General features: G+C 34.6%; 1 protein-coding gene across 1 annotated transcript in view; it reads right to left on the reverse strand.

Moving 5' to 3' along the window:
- Positions 1-13,727, reverse strand: part of OLA1 (Obg like ATPase 1) — a 172,620-nt gene that overhangs the window by 131,990 nt on the left and 26,903 nt on the right. The window contains exon 4 of the mRNA XM_036857735.1: positions 9,901-10,028. Within this exon, the coding sequence (XP_036713630.1) occupies positions 9,901-10,028 (128 nt within the window). The remainder of the gene's footprint in view (positions 1-9,900; positions 10,029-13,727) is intronic.

Genomic DNA, 13,727 nt, shown 5'->3' on the forward strand with positions numbered 1-13,727 from the left:
CAGTGGAAGCAGAGTCTTAACCACCAGACGACCAGGGAAGTCCCATAGATCCTAAACATTTAGATCTAAAACTGTACAAAAGCAATGTGGTACGGTGAAAACCTGGAAAGAAAAAAGAACTTAAAGAAGAAAGATGGGGGAGTTCCCTGGCAGCCCAGTGGTTAGGGCTTGGCGCTTTCACTGCTGGGGCAGGGTTCGATCTCTGGTGGGGGAACCAAGATCCCGCAAGCCACGCTGCTCGGCCAAATAAAGAGAGAATAGGATGGGCTCTATGCGCAGTATACTAGCTATGTACCCTAGCAAAACTACTTAGCCTTTCTCTCTCAGTATCCTCATCTGTACAGCTGGGATAACACCAATCCTGCAGAATTGTTAAGATTAAATAGAATAATATATTAGAAAGAATCGACCATAGTACCTAATTCATACTAGGTACTTAATAATCACTTCCCATCTTCTGGAAATCAAAATAAAACGCCAAAACAATTCAGACAGGCTAATAATGTTAATGCTGAAGTGCTTGCCATGCCATAACTGCTAAGTGCTTGCCATGCCATAACTGCCTGTTCATACCCTGAAGAGGTAGTTTAAAAACATGCTGGCTGTACAGTCATCCCAGGTTCCCTACATTTTATCCCTTTAACAAGCAACTGGAGAACAGAACTCTGGAAAGAACAGGGCACCACATACCCCATCCTCCCGTCATCACTATCAACATAATACACGCACACGCAAATACATACCAATTTAGCTGAAAATAATCAAATTGTATTTGAAATTTTGTTTCCTATAGCTATAAATGATTACATACTTTATAATTAACAGTTCTATAAATCTGGACCTCCTATATGTTTCTAAATTGGGAACAAAACTGTCCCATACCTCAGAAAACAGAACTCTTGCTTCCAGTCTACAAGGTCGTATCTCTAAGTAGCTGCTGAGAAACTAACAAGTTTTATCTATAAACAGCTTGACAGTAGGTGCAATGATAGAGCCAAAGGTGCTGTCCTTCAGATAACACACAAACACCTTAGCCTCCTATTGAAAAATCACTTCAAAACTTCTAATGCCAGCTTTAAAAAGCTAAAGATTCAGTGAAATCAATAGCCTCGTCATGTTCAAAGCTTTAAAAATTTAACAATAGGAAGTTACATTGCTTCTAAAACATGTCATACTGGCTCACGAAACCCTAGAGAAAAAATTAATCATTTTTCTAAATAGAAAACCTGTTACAAGTTACTGCATGTATATGAATTTTAAAAGAATTTGCTTCCCATAATATTGTCACTGTTTCCCTATTCTATACTGAATCTTTGGCAAACAGTTTTATTTGAAGAGACTTCTGTTTATGGGAGATGTAAGAAAAGCCTATCCCTTCTTTACAAAGTCTCTCAAATCTGCTTTCCCTTCAACTGCCACTGACAGTTTTCTGAAATCCAGTCCTCATTATTTCCTTCATGAAATACTACAAAAACCTCCTGGCAGTTCTTTTTGCCCCAAACTTCTTCCCACTAAAATCTGTTCAGAATGTGTTCATACATAGTTGATAGAGCATCAACTCTGTTAACTAAGTGACATAATCCTGCATATTACCCATGAAGTAGATAAAATCCAAATTTCTAACTTAACAAAACTACAAATTATCAATATCGATATACCCAATAGGGATGAATGTCACAGACATTATGGCAAGAGAAAGGGGGAAGGCACAAAAGAATATAGAATGTGCGATTACATTTATAAGAAGTTCAAGAATAAGCAAAACTAATCAATGATGATATAAGTCAGAACAGTGATTACCCTGAGTGGGGAACTGACTGGGAAGGGTGACAGAAATGTTCTCTATCCTGATCTATGTGGTTGTTACACAAGTGTATATACATGTACAAATGCATCCAGCTATGCACTTCAGATTTGTGCATTTTATACTTTACTGTATCTATTTTCTATCTCAATAAAAATAATGGAAAATCAACTAGAAGAAAACAGTTGTGAATATTTACCTGATTATGAGAAGGATAAGAACTTTTTAAGTATAAAGGTAATAGAAGAAATCAAAGGAAAAGACTGATAAAAGTATTTTCACGAAGATGACACATATATCTCCATGTGTCTGCATTGTATGAACAAACTCTAGAACAGAGATCAGCAAACTAAGCTTGTGCCCTATTTTTGTATGACCTTAAAGCTAAGAATGATTTTTACACTTTTTGAAGTGCTGCAAACACACACAGACACAAAGAACAACATGCAACAGAGCAAAATGTTTACTATCTGGCCCACTAAAGAAAAAATTCCCCAAGCCTTGCTCTAAAAAATAACACAAGAAACTAATAAATGCCTCACTTCTAAAGGCAAGACAGAGGAATCAGAATGTGAGTAGGAACAAGATTTCTCAATGTATACCCCAATGTTATATCAATTTTCTTTTTGAACCATGTAAATGTTTTACCTATTCCAATATATGACCTATCTAAAATTATTCAAAAAATAAAAAATTTAAAACACTATTATCCCCTTGGAGATAGAGGAGGAGAATTTGGATGTATCTGATAGAATTCTAAGTGTATATACCCATTGGCCTAGTAATTACACTTCTAGGCATCTCTTAAATACCCAGACATGTACCAAAAACAAACAAAAAAACCTGTATAAGAATTCCATTAGCAACATTCTCTGTTAAAAAAAAAAAGTCAGAAATGATAATGCCCATACATTATGCTAAGTGAAATAAGTCAAAGAAAGACAAATATTGTATGATCTCACTTACATGTGGAATCTAAAAAAGCCAAACTCAAAGACACAAAGAGTAGACTGGTGGCTACAGAGAGTAGACCCCAGGGGCTGGGGTGGGGGAAATGGGGAGATGCTGGTCAAAGGGTACAAACTTCCAGTCACAAGATGACTAAGTTCTGGTATCTAATATAAAGCATGGTGACTACAGTTAACAATACTGTATTGTATGCTTGAAAGATGCTAAATGAATAATCTTAAATGTTCTCAACACACACAAAAAAATGTTAATTATGTGACGTGATGGATGTGTTAACTAACCGTACTGTGGTAATCATTTCACAATATATACATATATCAGATCATCACGTTGACAATGTTATACGTCAATTATATCTCAATAAAGCTGGAAAAATAAATAAATAAATGCCCACAAATAGGAAGTACTAATTCAATAAACTCTGGTACTTCCATAATGTGGACAATGGTGCAGCAGTTAAAAAATAATGAAGCATGAAATAAGCCAGTCACAAAAGGACAAATATTGTATGATTCCATTTATATGAGGTACCTAGAGTAGTCAAATTCAGAGACAGAAAGTAGAACAGTGGCTGACAGGGGCTGGGGGAAGAAGGAATTGGAAGTTACAGTTTAATAGGTACAGAGTTTCAGTTTGGGAAAATGAAAAAGTTCTGGAGATGCATGGTGGTGATGGGTGCACAACATGTGAATGTACTTAACATCACTGAATTGTACACTCAAAAATGGTTAAAATGGCAAATTTTATGTTATGAACATTTTACCACAATTTTTAAAAATTTATAATTAAAAAATGTAGAAATTAAAAATCTAAGTTCACAAGAAAAACAATGAAGCAGCATTAAAAATAACAGTCTATATGCACTGACACAGAATGATCGCTTATTTAAACTCGAAAATAACTCTTTAAGTACAGTATTACAATCCCCATTTTACATGAGAAAACTGAGGTTCAAAGACACGGTGTTACTTTTTCACAGTTACACAGCTAGAAAGTAGGAACTGACAGTCACACTCAGGTTTGATTATAAAACCCACATTCGTTCCACTTTACTCTAAGCACTAGACTGAAATGGCAGAAAAATAAAATAGTTGCTTTATGCTAACATGATTCTGATATTTTTCCCCTTTCATTATTATCTTTAATGTCATTTAAACAGTAACTAATTTTTAACAAACTTCTTTGAAAAGTACATCCTGAACGTCATACATCTGCATTTCTGCTTCAAAGTGAATGAAGGCTAGTTTTTTGGTTCATAAAAAAGCTAACTCAGCTTATATGAATAACTAATCTATTAAGGAAATGTGGATAATTTGCTTCAAAAAACTTTTAAAATAAACAAACATGGTATTTAGCTTTTTAAAACAAAATCTTCATAACAAAATTTTCCATAAAAGTGATATATACTAAGTACAATGGGTATCTGTTTTGTTTTCAAAAGCAGTTAATCCATTAAGTAATTTTTAGAATGTTAATTTCTATTTATTTTTTCCCAAACACTGGAAACTGTTATTTTTCTTTCTCAACAACATGATCAAGTAAGGAAAACCAAAAGGAAAAAGAAAAAAAGGAAAATTATGAATTCATAAAGAATTTCTCTTCTATAGTTAATACATATAACTAGCAATGTATAGACATACCCATAGCTAGTCAGAGTTGTTTATCCAAAATCATAGGTGCCATATGGCAAAAGTACGGAGAAATTCCCACTTTTTAAAAGTTTTTAGTTTTTTAAATCATGCAAACCATTAAAAAAATGTTCTGTATGGTTCAAGAAACCTGAAAAGCAGTCAGCTGAAGAGTAACACATCTGGATCAAGAAATAATTTCTGCAGAATTTCAAACGTTCAAAATACTTTGGGAAAGGGGGAATAATTAAGTAGGAAGATGATTATTTAGAATATTGTCAACATTCAAAAACAGTTTGACACTTAGACCAAAGAAAAGAACATATACCTCAGATAAATAACTGCAGGCACATGAAAAAATGCTCAACATCGCTAATTATTTGAGAAATGCAAATCACAACTACAATGAGGTATCACCTCATTCCGGTCAGAATGTCCATCCTCAAAAAGTCTACAAATAATAAATGCTAGAGAGGGTGTGGAGAATAAGGAACCCTCCTACACTACAGGTGGAAATGTAAACTGGTACAGCCACTATGGAGAACAGTATGGAGGTTCCTTAAATAACTAAAAGCAGAGTTACCATATGAACCTGCGATCCCACTCCTGGGCATATATCTGGAGAAAAGCATAATTTGAAAATCTACATGCACCGCGATGTTCATTGCAGCACTATTTACAATAGCCAAGACATGAAAACAACCTAAATGTACATCGACAGATGAATGGATAAAGAAGATGTAGTGTATAGTATGTACGTATGTGTATATATACAAATATTATGTGTGTGTGTGTGTGTGTGTGTGTACACACACACACACACACACAAACACACACACACAATGGAATATTACTCAGCCGTAAAAAAAAGAATATTGCCATTTGCAGCAACCAACATGGATGGACCTAGAGATTATCATACTAGGTGAAGTTAAGCCAGACAGAGAAAGACAAATATCATATGATACTGCTTATTTGTGGAATCTTAAAAAAAAAAAAGATACAAATGAACTTATTTACAAAACAAAAATAGACCCACAGATAATAGAGCAATGCAAAAAGTTTCTAAAACCAGGGATTGTGAGACCAAAGCTATAGTTATGTGAATTTTAGACCAAGAATTTTCAAACTGTTAAATGTTGCCTTTATGTTGGAAATAAATGTCTTCAGAAACCTGAAAAAAAAAAAAAAAAGGTCCACAGACATAGGAAACAAACTTATGATTACCAAAGGGGAAGTGGGGGGGGAGGGATAAATTAGGAGTTTGAGGTTAACATATACATAAAACAGATAACCAACAAGGACCTACTGTATAGCACAGGGAACTATACTCAATATTCTGTAATAACCTATAAGGGAAAAGAATCTAAAAAAGTATATATATATATACACACACACAGATATATGTATACATGTATATATGTATGTATAACTGAATCACTGTTCTGTACACGTGAAACTAACACATTATAAAATCAACTATATTTCAATAAAAAATTTTAAAAAGAAATTTAATGAGACCTCAAAAAAATTTTAAAAATACAATAAAACAAAAGTATGAAAAAAAACATTAAAAATGCAACTCAACTGAATAACTCCTGTAAACACTTTAATCTGCCTCCCTGCCCCAAGTCTCCATTCAAAACTTTATACTTAAGTCATCAGAGAAGAAAATCCTTAATATAGTGGACATGGTGAATCCCCAGCTACCTCCCAACATCTTTTCCATCACTCCTACTCCTTGTTATTAATCTTATCTACGCTGACAATTCCTTCATTGTGCTAGGGCCTTTGAAACAAGCCATTTACTCTGAATAATCAATATCTCCTTTCCTCCTGCTGCTAACTTATTAGCCCTCACCTAACCTTTACCTCTCAGCAAAATCATCACTTCCTCAAGGTAACACCACACACTCACATACACACATACTGTCTCTGTTCTCTGTACACAATTGGAGAATGACATCTAGTGTTTATGTGACCATTTATTCAATGTCTGTCTCCTCCACTGGACTGTAAACTCCATAAGGGAGGGTCATTTTGTTTTTACTCACCATTACATCCCTTAGAATCTAGCACACTAAAAAGAGAAGCTCCACAAATAATGTGTCAAATGAATAAAACAGAGTGGTCTAAAGATTCAAAGTCATTAAGAGGTACAAACAACTAGGTATAAAATAAGTAAGTTACAAGGATGTAATGTACAGTACAGGGAATATAGTCAGTATTTTATAATATCTTTATATGAAGTGTAATACATAAAAATATTGAATCACTATATTGTACACCTGAAACTAATATTTTGTAAGTCAACTATACTTCAATTAAAAAAAAAGTGCTTGTTAAAATAACTAGATTTAAAAGTTAAAAAAAAAAAGTTTTAAAGCCAAAAAACCTGTCAAAATAACTATTTACATTTAAAACAAGTATAAATTTTTGATGCAAGGTATATATTTACATCCATCTAATAACCAAGGGAAATAAACAAGGTGAGGGGAAAATTAACCTTTAAGAATCAAACTAATGGAGAGAAACATAGCATTAAAAAATTAAAACTCAGTAATAACCACAACTTACCATTAAAATTTTTTTCTCTCTGTTTTCAGAAGTTCTAATGAAAAGCTTTAAAGTGCCCTGAACATACTAATACGTATCATCCTACACTGTCCCTTTCCTTAGTAGTTTAAACCAACTGTATAAAACAAAAATAGATGACTTCCCTGGTGGCACAGTGGTTAAGAATCCACCTGCCAATGCAGGGGACACAGGTTCGATCCCTGGTCCGGGAAGATCCCACATGCCATGGAGCAACTAAGCCCGTGCGCCACAACTACTGAGCCTGTGCTCTAGAGCCTGCGAGCCACAACTATCGAGTCTGTGTGCCACAACCACTGAAGCCTACATGCCTAGAGCCCGTGCTCCGCAACAAGAGAAGCCACTGCAATGAGAAGCCCTCGCACCACAACAAAGAGTAGCCCCCACTCGCCGCAACTAGAGAAAGCCCGCGTGCAGCAACGAAGACCTAATGTAGCCAAAAGTTAATTAATTAATTAATTAATTTTTAAAAATAGAGAAACTAAAAGATATTAATAAAAAATGGGATTTTTCACACCAAAATTAAAATGAAGTAAAGAAATAAAACAAGTTTCAAACATGCTAATAAGCAAATAAGTAAACAATTCACAAGTACGTCTTTTTTTAAGTCCAAATCCAATAATGTAATTACACATTTATTAACATAATTAATCAATATCTGTTTCCACCACTAGACTAGAAGCTTCATAAAACCAGAAAATGTATTAGATTCTGCTACCCACTATATATTTCCAGCACCCAGAACAGAAAACATTTACTATTTAATTAATGAATATTAAATAAACAAACAAATGAACTGCATTTCTGGTGACTTTAAGACGTTTGAAGAAAATAACCTTTATAAAGAGTAATATTAAAGATAAAATTTTATTTCACACTCATATTTAATAACCTGTTGAAGATGAAAATATACCATAATTTGGAATTAAAGAATTCTCACTTTTCATAGCTTCAAAGTAATCACTTTATCCTTTTATTCTCTTCAAGTCTTTTTTATTGCCTGTAATTCTACAAAGGTTTTTAAAAAATTCTTGTTATAAATGTATCATTCTGTGTTCTGTGCACTATACAATAATATATACTGTATTTCATCAATTCTAAGGTGCATATTTTCACAGTTTAACATTTTTGAAATCAATCACTATAAGAAAGCATGTTACCTAGTTTAACTGGATTTTTTTCCCTTTCTTAACAACATCTTTAGCCTGAATGAAATACAATAAAGTATGTATGCTCCTAACCAAATTCATTTTTCCCCTAAAGGTTAGAAAAACATATCAGATTAATATTATACAAGAGACAACAAAACCAAGGACTTTATTACATATATTAATGGTTTCAGGCTATTCTCAGGAACTTATCATCACCCGAAACTGCTCCAGCTCTGAAAATTTTAAGTCAAATATCCCTCTCCAACCACACACCCGCTTACAGCCAACATACCTGTTCCTAAACCTCATCAGGAAATAGATCCTTCCACTTTTCAGGCCTTTCCTACCTTCACTGCTACCCTATGGTAAGCTCTACCCCACTCATCAGTTCAATCACTCACACCCCAACCTTCAGTTCTCTTGCCCCCATCCTCCTGTCATACCTGCCCTATCAATACTACTTCCTTAAAGACATCCCTATCTGGATGTCCCAGGTACACATTCAAAAACTGTCCCAAACTGAACTCTTTGACTCTCTCCCAAGACTTGCTGCTCCTTCTGTATTTAACATCTCAGTGAGTAGCATCAAGAGTCATTCAATTGGCCCAGTCCAGAAACCCAGGAGTCACACTTGATTCTACCCTCTCTTTGAAACTCTCACATCAGTCACCAGAACCAGTGAAAAAACAAACTGTCAGGAAAACAGAGGCTCCCGCCAATGTACAGACATTAGGTAACACTACTCAACATAACTGAAACCCCCCCGCCACAAACATATAACCTTATTCTTTGCCTACATCCCAAACCCTTCCAGAAGGTGTCTCCAAACCTTCAACCAAGTAAAGCTACCTAGACCAGTGCTTCTCAAACTGTTATGGGCTTTTGTAAAATACAATAAAAATGAATTACTAGGCAAACGAATTTTTTAAAAGACATACATAAATACTAGCACAATATTTTAATTAAATTCAAATGACCAAAAAATTACTCAAATTTTCTAAACGCTCATTCTCAATTGCTTATAGTTATCTGTCAAGGGCCAGTAACAAACAAAAGCACTGAACTAGACCCCACCTCTAATTTATGTTTCCTTCGTTTGCTCATTATAATATTATTAATATTATTACCATAAAGTACAGTCTTGACCTGAGCCTTAACCTAAAACTTTCTATTTTGTCAGAGAATTACTATGTTCTTGGTTCACTCCTATAGTCAAAAGAACACAAACCAACATATAGTTCTACTTATTTTCTCTCTTTGCTTTATATCCCTCTCTCCATTAAGGACTAGCTGATCTATAGTCTCTCCTTAATCCTTGTATCTCTAGTAAATAACCTGGATGATTTTCTCTCCTCTGAAATAATGGAATCCCCTCCTCTATCAATTCTGCCTTTTCAACACATGGAAAAGCAAAAATGCAGACAAATTCCACAAGAAAACTTCGAAATGCCTTTACAATCAACAAAATTACTTCTGCATAAAAACACTTTTCAATGGGTCTAATCCAGAATGGGATAAAATTCAATTAGAGAATGACAGCAACACAGCATATACTTACTATGGAATAAGCCTTCTCATATGGAGATGATACTTAATCACATTAAGTCACAATCAACAGACAAATCCACAATTCACCTTGTGAAGCTAAGCAAATCTTATTTTATTAATTATTTATTAATTTTATTTGCACAATAATGGAAAGAAAACACGGATCATAATGAAATCAATCAATTAAATAAACAACTGTACTTACGTGTTAGATGAAAGATTCCATCACAGGCACTAATATAAGATAAAAAGGCATTTCCCAGGCCTTGCCCATTGTGAGCTCCTTTCACAAGGCCAGCAATATCCACTACATTTAGAAAAGCAGGAATTTTGCTGAAAAACAAAAGATGATTTTAATATAAAATAGTACTAAGAACCTGTTTATTAACCAAATGGCTTTCCCAAACATGTTACATGAATTAATTCTTTCCTTTCTAGAACAATGTTTACTAGACTCTCAAATGAATAAAAAAAATTTAAACAAGAAATAATCTTTTAAAACATTAGGACTTTCTTACCTAGGAAAATGAAGGGAAAACATTTTAAAGCAGAACAGATGTTTTTATTGTTACTCTAAAAACTAAAACTCATATCATTAATTTTATTATACTGGCACATGCACACATACACAAAAGCAGAGAACATTTAAAGAGTATACTGATACAAGTCAAGGTAATCATCATAGAATTAGCCAACGTACTCAACAGATACTTTGTGCCAGGAACTGGACTAAGTGCTTTACATGTATTATCATTCCAAAGTTCAAAGTTACTCTATAAGATGGGTGTTATTTATTAAACCCACTTTACAGATGAGGAAATTAAGCCATAGAGGAGTTAAGAAATCTATTGCACACAGGATCACTCAGCTAATAGTGACAAAACTGCTATTCAAATATAGGATATCTGGGTTTGCATTTAATCACCATATAGGTTTTATAGCCCCAAAATGCATGTAATGATGTGAACCAATTGTCAGCATAGTAATAACGTAGTTGTTAACAACAGCAACAGAATTAGACACAGTAAAGTAACAGTTAACACAAATTAGAAAACAAGAAAACCAGTCAGCCATGTAGAAATGGAGATTAAAGCGTATGAGTAAATTAAGCTACTTTCAATGTCATATGACAAAGGTGTACGGTATATGCATTTATGTATCCTTTGTCAATTTTCAGAGTATTCATTTTTCAGAATGTCAATTTTATTACATGATAAAATACAACATAAAAGTTCCACAAAATGCTTTCCTATTATCTGCATGGAAAATGAGTCCTTTTAAAATAATTGTTCTATAAAAAATTTTTATACAAATAGGAATTACTTCATAACTGGTACCAGCAAATCCACAGAAAACATACATAAGAAGGGGTTAAGTTTCTGGTGACTACTGTGGTTGCCTCTCCAGCATCCTTTGCCCCTTCTCTTGATGACTATATTGACTGTCATTTGGCTAGTCATACCTCCCCAGTGTAGCCCGGAGCTTTGAAAAAGCTGGCTCTACACCTAACTCTAGAAGGGGGCATGTAGCTTGGGCCTATACTAAGCAGCTTAATTTCATCCCCTAGGCACAATTAATGATTCTAGGACCTCTGCCTTGCTCCATTTGCCTAGAAAGACTTAAGGAGAGATTTGCCAGAGAGGGTTAAGAGGGTTCTTGAATAGAAGATCATCAGTTCTCTGACAGGGCTTCTAGAAGCAAATCCCTCTTCCTTCACTCTGAACATGGATGAGAAAGTATACAGTTCCAAGATTTGAGAGTTCCAAATGATTTGGTCATTTGAGATGACCAAAGGGGAAGGCAATCTTATGATCAAGCTGATAAAGTAAGTAAAATGGAGAGGGGAACGAAGCCAGGTCCTTGATGACACAACTGAGGTGCTGAAACCAACACAAAATACCATGCTACCTGTTACTAACTCAATAAATCAATTTTTAAATCCATATGTTAGGTGCAACCAAACTCATCTAAATAATATAACTTCTAACAACTAAAACATATCACCCATATGATAAATACAAAGTACAGTAGCATAGATACAAGAGGAAAGGCCCTTAAGTTGAAGTAAGAAGCCTTGGGTTCTAGCCCTGGTTGACATTAACTATCTGTGTGACCTTGAGCAAATCATTTCACCTTTCTGGGCTTCCGTTTCCTTTTATAAGGAAACCAGACAGGACAATCTATAGCTCTGAGGTTCTGTTTTCTAATGAAAATGAGTTTCTTAATTCTGATTCTTGATTTAAGGCCAGGATAAAGGTTTAAACCATTAATACCATATCTCAAAAAATAAAAACTTGAGCCCTAATTCAAAGATTTTTTTATATACTGTACCAATGATTTTAAGACTACTTTATGTTTTTAGACCTTATGAAACTTTCTTGAGATTAAAATAAGGTTAAAAATCTTTTTAATCACTATGATATAATGAACACAGAATACCAAAAACATTTATAAGTCTTTCTTCAATAGAAACAAATGAAAATGATGAGGAGGATTTTTCTTCCATCAAAAAAACAAACAAAAAACCTGGAAACTTGCAATATAACAGATAAGTCTGGGGTAGCAAGAAGAAAAACTATGAATTACTGTCAATTCTTCCTTATTTGCTTGACCACAAAGAGGCCAAAATTAAGTTACGGAAAAAATGAAGATGGGTTTCCATTCAACTTTTGTATTTCCATAAAGGCGTTTAATCAATGTTTACCAGTAAAGCAAGAGAAATTTTGAGAAATTAATTCCCTGCCTAAAATTTCAATAAATTTGAAGTCCATGAGCTTTATTATTGTTTTTTTTTTTTAAATAACATGACATTTATTTATTTATTTATTTGGTTGCATTGGGTCTTAGTTGTGGCAGGCGGGCTCCTTAGCTGCAGCTCACGGGCTCCTTAGTTGCGGCTCGCCTGCTCCTTAGTTGCGGCACGTGTGTCCCTTAGTTGCGGAAGGCGGGCTCCTTAGTTGCGGCAGGCGGGCTCCTTAATTGTGGCATGCGAACTCTTAGTTGCAGCATGCATGTGGGATCTAGTTCCCTGACCAGGGAGCAAACCCAGGCCCCCTGCACTGGGAGCTCGGAGTCTTAACCACTGCGCCACCAGGGAAGTCCCTCCAAGAGCTTTATTATTGTTGTTGTTCTCTCATGTCTCTGGAAAATTTCAGCAATGTCACATGACCACACAGCCCCTCAGTGGCAAAGGCTCACAGAAGGAGAGAGTTAGAGTGGGCAGAGAAGGCAGCACAACAGCAGCTGGGGCCTGGACAAGGAAGGCATCTGGGCAGAGCAGCCCAGCAATAGGCAGGGCCCAAGCCAGGAGAGTGTCCAAACTGGGCAACAACCTGGTGGGTTCAAGAGATTTGCAACATATACAGGGATTGAGCAAATAAGCACATTATTGGGACAACTGGAGAAATCTAAATGGAATCTGTGAATTAGATGATAATATTAGATCATTGTCAATGTCCTGATTATGATGGTTTACTGTGGTTATGTAGGCGAGTGTCTATACTTAGCAAATACAAACTGAAGAATTAAAGTGCAGTGTGGCATCATGTCTGCAAGTTATTTTCAAAGGTTCAGAGAAATTTGAGTGAAAGGCATATAAACATTCTACATATAATTTTGCAGCTTTTATATAAAACTGAAATCATTTAAAAATAAAAAGTTTTTAAAAAGGATTCAGAAGTCAGCTTGAGGAGCCAATTTGAGGGATATAATTTGAGCTATATTCAATGACTGTGACATATTATAACCAAGTGAGTAACACTGATATGAATAAATATATGAATGAATAAATGAAAACAAGAAAGCTCTTCTTACAGCAGAATGTCAACTAATAAATGAAGAAGAAATGGTGGAATTACAAAATCATCATGTGATAATCATCACAGTAATAATTAATTCATCAAAAAATCAATAGATGCTAAAACTAGAGGATGAAAGTAAGAGAAGTAAATAAATTTGGTATATATTCTGTAGTTAGAACTCATAGGAATTGCTGATAGATTGGATGTAGGGGTGAGGAAAGAAAAGAATCAA

The sequence above is a fragment of the Balaenoptera musculus genome, chromosome 7, assembly GCF_009873245.2.
Source record: "Balaenoptera musculus isolate JJ_BM4_2016_0621 chromosome 7, mBalMus1.pri.v3, whole genome shotgun sequence".
In the NCBI taxonomy this organism is placed as follows: domain Eukaryota; kingdom Metazoa; phylum Chordata; class Mammalia; order Artiodactyla; family Balaenopteridae; genus Balaenoptera; species Balaenoptera musculus.